Here is a 9592-nt window from a genome sequence, read left to right on the forward strand (position 1 = left end):
TGAGCCCAGCCAGGAGGTGAGGAAGACATGAATAACTGAGGCCTGGTCATTGTCTTCCAGGATGGGATAGAATTACCTTGCCAAATGGATATTATGAAAAATGTTATTAGCAGATGTTTTTATGTGAGAGCTCAGAATTCAAAAATATTTCTTAGCTATGGAATATAAATTTTGTGTGTACCTTTACCACACAAGCATGGCTGCAAATTTCAGGAAGACTGGTCCTGCCTTGTTGAAGCAGAACATGGATTAGCCATTCTTCATCCATGCATTGTTAGACCAGTAGGGGTTTGGTGTGGGAAACATAAAGCTGGCACTTGACTCTCATTGAACAGAACAACTAAGTCTTGATACTGAAAAAGTCTAATGGGATCCCTGATCCCTGTAGGAGTCCAGAGGTGAGTCTCATGCCTGACAGGGTAAGCATGTAAATCAGTGAATAAACTGGAAGCTGAATTATTTGGTCTGTTATGTTTATCTTTATTTCTGATCAATCATGCACCAACAGCAAGAATGAAACCTACTGGCCAGGACATAGGAGCTTCCAGTTCTTGATCTGTACATGCAGTACTAGAGGACTCCCTCCTGCAGTGTCACTCCTGACAGCACTAAGGCACACATGAAAAGAGTTCACATATTAAATGTACACAGTAGAATTTATGTTCTTAGTCATAGAATTCAAATTGACATTAAAGTTCAGAAGTTGATGCTAAGGTCCACAATCGCTTCCTTTAAGTTAGTTGAGCAAAATATCCTTAGATATTTGTTCAGATTATACACTGCTTTTTAATTGTCAGGCAGCCGTCCCAGGCTCGATGGCTGCTTCTCTGCATATCCAGCTGGCAGCATGGGGGGTGAGTGGAGCCTCATTCGTTCATACAAGTGCCTTCCAGACTAATCTGGATGTTTGGGGAGACTCAGGCTTGCCAAGCAGTCTCTGCCTGTTAAAATTATTTTCTTCTGCTCCAAGGCACAGCTTGGCTAGTGGACCGAAATAATCTTTTTCAAGGAAATTCTCTGAAATGGGATGGGAGCTGAGGGAAAGTGTTTTCTATTTTTGTAGACATAGAAGAGAATTGTCTCTTAATAACATTCCAGTCCGCAAAGCAAAACAAACAACCAAACAACAACAAGAAAACTCAACAAAAAATGTCTAGCTTCTCACGCTCATGAGAATACCATGAGTTTACGCCCTGGCACCTCATAACCCTGAGCCATTCACAGTTAAAACAACAGAAAGAGGGGAATAGAGAGGACTGTTCTGTATATCATCCAGTTTGCAACACTGTAAGACAGACTTACGAAAAAGAAACTGTCATCCCAGGCAAAACCTGGAAGAGGATTAATGATAACACAGATGAATTCTGTGTGGAAAAAGAACTTTATCAGGCAAAGCCAGTTTTTGTTCCCTTAGCTTCCAGGTTCCTGCACCACATCATAGTGAAGAGTCCAGGTAAGACAAATGGGCATGTCTCCTACTGCTACCAATCCCCATGGACAAAAATATTAGAAATGAGATTCTGAAGGTGACTTTGCTTTATTTTTATTTATTTTTTTTACAGAAGAACATATCCTCCACCAGCTACTAAGACATAATAAATCCATGTTCCCCAGTTCCTTCACACCTCTAAGACACCCTTGCAGTTTCCAGGCTAGCATGTCATGTCATGCATAGTTAAACAACCATCTAGAGGAAACAAAATATTTCAGATGAAAATTCAGAAATGATCATCATCACATGTGTTCCAACATGTGTTTTGGATCATGCTCTGTTCTAAGGACTTGGGATTCAGAGGGCTTCTACACCCTGAAGAGGATCCTCTGCCAGATCCTGTAACTTTCACTGGCCTGCAGTATTGCTAAACACAACCTCAGGTGCAATAATAGATGGGTAGAGAAATTGGTGAAGCAGATCAATGTCTTAGAATAAATAATAATTTCTAGTTATCCTGCTCAGGAGTATCTGGGAACAACATCTGAATGTCATCATCCCTGCTGATGAGCAGCTTATGATCACTGTGACCCATGAGCTCCTGAGCACAATGCTGCTTGCACTGAAGGCTGGACTGATGACCCAGGCAGGGTCCTCAAGGCAGTGACCTCTCCAACACATTCACAATGTTCTGAAGTAGTAGGTATGTCAGAGGTGACTGCCAGAGTCTCCACTGCCAGATGATGAATAGCAGATTCTTCACCTCTCACCAGGCAGATGTCTTACAGAACGAATCTCTTCCTCTAACAGGGCGTTTCCTGGTTCTCCTATTTTGATTGGGGACCACTGTTCCTTTCTCCTGGTCCTTGACTGCAGAGGTGGGGGTGGCTCCAACACTACCTAGTATATGATTTACTGTGAGAAGAGCATATGGAAGAACACCTCAAGATGGCTCTTACACCATGTTAAGGATGCCAAAATCCATCAGCATCACACGCAGATGCAATGGTGTGGCCTGGCTAAAATACCCTTTGGTGTAACCATGATGCTCACAATGAAGAGCTGAGAACGAAGAGAGTTTTCTGTGGTGAAGACAAAGATAGAAGAAGTCTCAGCAAATTCAGAGTGTTTAGATGTCACGCCTATACAGCCCTTAAGGTGCCTGAGAAGTATGACAGGCAGCCAGAAAAGACATAAGGATACTCCCAGAAAAATCTGATCTGTTTCTGCAGCTGTAACATGAGCTGAAGTCATGAAACCTTAGACTAGACTGCAGCAATGTGACAACACTGCATGTAGCACCCACATGTGACAGGTCAGGGGAGGTTACTATTGCAGATGGTTATCAAGTCCAGACAAGTCACAAGAAAGTTGATGAAAGGCTCCTGGTTTTCTTCTCGGGTTGCTTACTCGTTTCCTCAAACGGCCTCAACCTGCTGGCCACACTCTTCCCGATACACCCCAAGATACCACCGGCCCTCTGGCCCCCAGGGCACACTGCCGGCTCGTGGTCAACTTGTCACCCACCAAGACTTCCAGGTCCTTCTCTGCAGAACTGCTATCTAGTAGGTCAGCTCCCAGCCTGTGCTGGGGTTATTCCTCCCCAGGTGTAGAACCCTACATTTGCCCTTGCTGAACCTCATTAGGTTTCTCTCCGCGCAACTCTCCAGCCTATCAAGGTCTCGCTGAACGGCAGCACACCCTTCGTTCAGGCGCACCACCACTCCCCGCAGCTCCCTATGATCAGCAAACTCACTGCGGGAACATTACGCCACCGAGGAGCACAGCGCAGGCTCCCTCAGCCCTCCCGGACCACAAGCCCCAGCATGCGCCGCGCCGCCCGGGCAGTGCCCTCCCGCCCGGCATGGCCGCGGCGCTGCCGGCGCTGGCGCTGGGCGCGGGGCTCCTGGCGGCCGCCTGGCGCTGGCTGCGGGGCACGGCCCGCGCCCTCACCGCGGGCTCCATGCGGGGCAAGACCGTCATCATCACCGGCGCCAACAGCGGGCTGGGCCGGGCCGCGGCGGCCGAGCTGCTGCGGATGCGGGCCCGCGTCATCATGGGCTGCCGCGACAGGGCGCGGGCCGAGCGGGCGGCCCGGGAGATCCGGGCCGAGGTGGGCGAGCGGGCAGAGGGCGAGGGCGAGTTGGTGGTCCGGGAGCTGGACCTGGCCTCGCTTCGCTCCGTGCGCGCCTTCTGCCACCGCGTCCTGCAGGTACGGCGGGGCCGCGGGGGGACGGCGTTGTCCCGGAGCCCCGGGGAGGGCACGGGCTGGGCCGTGCTGGCGGCGGCCCCTGGGCTCCGTGTTGGCTCCTGGAGTTCCAGGTCCGAGGAGGCCGTTCTTCGGCGTGGGGGCACGGGATGGCGCCGAGGTCAGCACTGGGTCTGGGAGGAGGGTGTGAGCAAGTTGACCGTGAATTAGCGCGTGGAAGAATGAAGTTCCTACTGGTTTGGTCTGTTCCAGTTCAAAATATCCCAAACCTTTTCAGTTGTGGAAAGGAAGCGCTTGTTTCTGTGTGAGATAAGTGATTTGTTTTCCTTTCTCTCTTAACTACCGTAACCTTTGTTGCCTTACATTGGTGTTACAGCTCAGCTTTGTCTCCAGAAAAAAATAGAAGTTCACCAGTGCACTGTTCACATGCACAAGACATCCTTCTGCCCCCTCCTCAGATTGTCTGTCCCCCGCCCCCAAGAATTTCACATCTGTTGGCCACCACCAGCTGAGTCTAGTCGATAGATATTTTTGAATATATCAAGTTCCTGAAGATTTCCTGAAAATCTGAGTTTAAGGAGAACAGGGACATCCAGTTGCTTTGCCTGACAAAAATGCCACTAGATGAGTTCGACAGTGTTATTAGACACCAGAGAGCAGGGGGAGGCACTGTTGGAGGCATTATTTCATCCCACAAAAAGCATCTTTTGGGACTTTGATCTCACCACATCTAGCTGCTACTCAAGCCATGAGACACGAAGTCATGGGAAGCCAGGCTTAATAAATTCTGCTGCTGCTCAGAGAAGTGTTTGTTAAGTACTTGAAAGATGTTCAGATACTGTTGTGAGAGACAAAAAACCAGAGGGACTTTATTGCATTAATTTTCAAATGGTTTTTCTAAAACTTAAATGTCAAGTTTTAAATTCTCTACTGGGACACTTTGTAGTCATACATTCATATATATGAATCCACTGATAAGGTTTAGTCTTGCTTCTGTCTTATGGGAACACATGAATACACAAAAGGATATAAAACATGTATAATAAACACACACCAAAAATGAAACATACTGTTTAACTTCTAAGAATTATATCTTTTATAGTACAAAATATGAAAAAAATGTGAATTTGTTAGCATCTCTTTATTGCTAAAGACAGTACAAGTGGCTCTTAAGTGAGAACTGGGTAAAGAAAAGAGTGTGTTATTTGCAGAGTTTTGATGACCCTTGTTTTAACTTGCATTGAAATAATTCCAAAAGCGCCTGAATGACAAGGTATGCAAGCTCAAGAAATACTTTCAAGAGCTTTTCCACCCAAGTCCACGTTACTTACCTTCCCTATTCTGTGAGTCCTTTTCAGAGCTGTTACTTGGGGGTTTGTTTGGGGACTCTTCTGGTTTTTGTTTGACACAAAGAAGATTTAAACATTGGCAAGATGGGGAAACTGCGTTCCCACTGACTGGCCTTATTTGTAGGAGCTTTACTTTGAGAAGCTGAAAGTGGTTACATCTTAAAACACTTTGAGATGTTGGAGAGTTCCATGGGAAAATGGAGAAAACAGACATGAGCTCAGAGGCTGCAAGGAGTAGCATTGTCCATCAAAGCAGTGTTTGGTGCACTCTGCTGCACTTGGTTGTAGTAACTGCCTGTTTGGCATTGATCACATTACTCCTATTAAATGTAGGAATTTCAGAAAATGGCACACCTGGAAGTCTTGCTTCTTAAAGTGTTAAGTCTTGCAAAATAAATCCTCCAGTCAGATATTTTTCTTTAAAGAAAGAAGGATCACTTCAGTAAGCAAATGTACAGTCAGTACTTCATCACTACTGTCCTGCTTTAGTGACCATTGTGTCCCTTTGGGTGAAGAGGAGAAGTGAATTTGACACTCTTTGGATCATGCCTCAGGGACCCAATTATATGAAATACTGAGCAGCCTCAAGTCCCACAGAAATCAATCTAAAATTGAAGTACTTGAAGTTTTGAGTGATCAAATGCCAGCACCTTTAACTGAATGCCAAGTGCAGATTTGGGTTTTGCTCTCTTTGTATCATTGCTGCTAATGGCAGTGAAATAAAAGGCAAATAGTACAGAATTCATTTATGAGGTTCTCTATTTTTGTCATCAAAATGGCCCAAAATTATCTCAGCTTGCCTTCCAGTCCCTGCATTGGGTTTAAAAAATTAATAGCAAAGAGGACTCACTTTCTAGAGAAAGTGAATACATTTGCCTCTGATTCATGCAAGCATAAATGATGCTTTCACAGTCTTTTGTCAGAGGTGGGTGAAAGTGTTGAATTCAGAGCTTATTTAGGCAGCTTACTTTAATCTGTATTTTTTAAAAAGTTAGTTTTGGGTAAACCAGAGAGCTCTTAATTTTTGAGTGGATTCCGGAGCATGAAGTGCATGATGCATCTATTTAAATTATCCATACCGCCCTCTCTGTTAATTCCTTGTACCCCCTGATTCTGTAGAGTGTAACGTATGTCCTCGAGTCTGTTTTTTACTGACTTGAACCAGAATACTGATCCATCAAATAGCATGTGCTGAGCAACTCATAGATATTTCAAGCTTTGGTTCCTTAGTTCTTGAGTAGACCTGTTGGACTCAAATTGTATGAAACATGAGTACTACTTTTCTATGAGTCCTGCTCCATAGTTGCCACCAAGGAGCACAATGACATGTGCTTGTTCTAAAGTAAGATAAGTGTTTAAAATCATAAGAACATTGTTTTGAAAAGTTTTTCATGACATCATCCCAGTAAGATAGTGGGTCTACAATGTAATGGTTCCTCTTCAGCCCTGAGGTTAAGTTCTTTGAGCTAACACATTGTGTTCCATGTTTGCATGTCTTTTGCTCAGTAGACCCCTCTGCTGTAGCACATGTTTGCCATAAATTAATGTGTGTCCTTTTGCAGTGCAGTAGACAGGTTATTTTTTTAGAGGGGGAAAAAAACACATTACAAAGGTAAATTATCACTGAATTGTTACAGAAGAAGCTGCTCCTGGAGAAGCAGATGGTTGTGTTCTCTGCTTTCTTTAAAAGTTGATACAAACCTACTCTCATGTACGTGCATCTTACTGAGGTCAAGTACTCAGTTTAGTGGTAGTTCAACTTAGGGGTTTTTTTTCAGCAATGCTTTAAGAGAATATCAGAAAGTTACAATTCAAAAAACTAGGAATGAAATTTTTTCTTTCTAACAATGGCCAGTGAGAAATATGAAGCGTAATAATATGTTTTTTGTGACAATTCTAAAACTGAATGATTTTTTTCTTTCACATTTAAAGGAGGAGTCAAGGCTGGATGTTCTGATAAATAATGCAGGGGTATTCCAGTGTCCGTACATGAAGACGGAGGATGGTTTTGAGATGCAATTTGGTGTAAACCACTTGGGTCACTTCTTGCTCACCAACCTTCTTCTGGGCCTTCTCAAAAATTCTGCTCCGAGCAGGGTTGTTGTAGTATCCTCAAAGCTTTACAAATATGGAGAGATCAACTTTGAAGACTTGAACAGTGAAATAAGTTACAATAAAAGCTTTTGTTACAGTCGAAGTAAACTGGCTAATATATTATTTGCAAGGGAGCTAGCCCGTCGGTTGGAAGGCACAGGAGTCACCGTCAACTCTCTCCATCCTGGGATTGTCAGAACAAATCTAGGCAGACACGTGAATATTCCTTTGCTGGCCAAACCCCTGTTCAACTTGGTGTCATGGGCTTTCTTCAAAACACCTCTGGAAGGAGCCCAGACTTCTATTTATTTGGCCTCTTCTCCTGATGTTGAAGGCGTGACAGGAAAATATTTTGGAGACTGCAAAGAGGAAGAACTCCTGCCCAAAGCCATGGATGACTTGGTTGCAAGAAAGTTGTGGGATATCAGTGAAGTGATGGTTGGCTTATTGAAGTAAGTGCCAGGGGGTGTCTGCAAAACAGAGTGCAGATAACTATGCAATGCATTTTTACAAAAGTGAAATTCTCACTTTAAATGCTATGGGAATACAGAGTATGTTGCTCAATAAGTATGAAATAAGGGAGTGGTTTATGTTGGAACTGTTTTGAAACAAAAGACAATCTTCAACAGAGATAGGCATTCACAAAAGTCTGAAATACAGTTTATGGGTGTGAATATAATTTCTCGTTAAATCTGCTTGGAAACTCATGTTTTACAAATAAAAACTGAACAGAACTGTGTTTTGCAATATACATGCATATTTCTCATGTTCCACTACTTGTAATCAGCCTGGAAAATGCAAGGTACTGATGGTGAAACACTTCTGTAAAAAATGTGAAAATAAGTCCTAATAATAGAATTATCATCTTTTTATCAGCCATCAGAATAATACATGGAATAAAGAATTTTACTGATATCTTGCACTGTAATTGTTGAGGCCTCTGAGTTCTGTTCAAAGGCTTGACAGCTCCGTCGTTCAGTAAACAGAACTGTTGAGCCGTGTGCAGTTCTGCTGTGAAGCACAAAGTCAGCTATTTTTAGTGATGTTGCTGCTGTTCAATGTGTAAGTACAGTTGGTTGTGCAAGCTGTATTTTTATTTTCATATGTACTGAACTTGCTGTTTCTTGAAACCTTGGTTTTCATTAAAAGGCTAGTTGCAAGATGTATTGTGGTCTTTATAGGGCTTTGCATGGCACGAATTGTGTGCATACAAAGTTTGTAAGACCTCACCCAGATTAGACCGAAGAATCTCACTTTGTGTGTTTGCCTTGACTGATGGCACTTTAACTAAGTAATGTTCTGTAAATCTGTCTCGTACAGCTACTGAATATTCTTTAATAAAATCTTGTAAAAAAAGACTTAGCATTCATTCTTTCATTGTGGGAGATGTATCAGAAACCAGCAGCCTTAATACAGCAGCCTTGTATTAAAGCAGAAGATGAACCTGTGTTGGTTTAGGGAGTCTGTTGTGTGAGGCTGGTAGAAATAAAATGGGCTGCAAACAAATACATGGGTTTTGCATGAATTAACGTAACTTAGGGGTTCGTATTGGCGTTTATGTCTTTTTGTTTTGCTCTACATTACTAAAAAGTTCTAGTAGTTAAATAGTATAAATTTAGTATAAATATGGAAGAATAATTTAGAGTGATCTATGTTAATATTACTTAAAGGAGAATCAATAATAAAAAATGTATTCAGTAGTGCTTACATATAAATACATCAGTTCTGCCGCTCAGGTGGCAACCAGCTAAATTTTTTAGATTCTTTCTCTGATTGTTTACTCAAACTCAGCATATTTTAGGGTTTGCATAGTGGAATGGACTTGAGCTTGCCTTACCCTTTACTAGCAAGATTGAGTGCTGGGCAAGTGACTTGGGTAGGGCAGAAAGCAGTGTTTCAGAAAATCAAAAGGCAAGCTACAAAGCAGAGCAGGTTTTTAAAATCCTGTAACATGTTGAGCTTTGAACTGCTCACTGTAAGACAAGGTGTAGAGGTGGATGTGTTGTCAAAGCATACTCTGAGTGTTAACAAAGTTCTCTAACTGATGCCAGAGGGAGTTGTGCTCAGAGAAGTCCTGCTTTGATCATCAGTGTTGCATTTCACATTTTCACTTTAAATACCCATAAATGGTTGCAGGCAGCACCTTTAACAGGTAGCTGAAGAATGAAAAGTTCATTAACATTAACTTCTCTATAGAGATCCAGAGAAGCTGAGCCAAACCTGGGTTTGTGTTTCAGTAGTACTGAAGAAATATTAAAGGAACACTACTGTGTTGTTTCTCTGCTGAAATGTGTATACCTTTTCCAAGGAAAGCCGTGCATACAAAGGTGGAGAACGGAGAAGATGGTTAGCCTGAAAATACTGTAGTAAAGAACTGCACTGAAACTGCCTGAGGAGCAGAGAGATACATAATTTTTAGACTGAATAACCAACATAAAATGTACACTTGCCTTCAAAGCAGCAAAGGTGGATTTGTACTGAAATGAGAGATGCAGAATAGGAAGTCCC

The 9592-nt window shown here is 42.9% G+C and overlaps 1 protein-coding gene across 1 annotated transcript; it reads left to right on the forward strand.

The window, feature by feature from the left end:
• The first annotated feature begins 3296 nt into the window (after positions 1 to 3296).
• Positions 3297 to 8442, forward strand: LOC108502181 (retinol dehydrogenase 14-like). Its single transcript, XM_017824805.1, has 2 exons — positions 3297 to 3644; positions 6923 to 8442. The coding sequence occupies exons 1-2, from the start codon at positions 3297 to 3299 to the stop codon at positions 7538 to 7540; spliced, it is 966 nt and encodes a 321-aa protein (XP_017680294.1). The 3' UTR covers positions 7541 to 8442.
• The last annotated feature ends 1150 nt before the right edge of the window (positions 8443 to 9592 follow it).

The sequence above is a fragment of the Lepidothrix coronata genome, unplaced genomic scaffold (assembly GCF_001604755.1).
Source record: "Lepidothrix coronata isolate B3197 unplaced genomic scaffold, Lepidothrix_coronata-1.0 Scaffold113, whole genome shotgun sequence".
In the NCBI taxonomy this organism is placed as follows: Eukaryota; Metazoa; Chordata; class Aves; order Passeriformes; family Pipridae; genus Lepidothrix; species Lepidothrix coronata.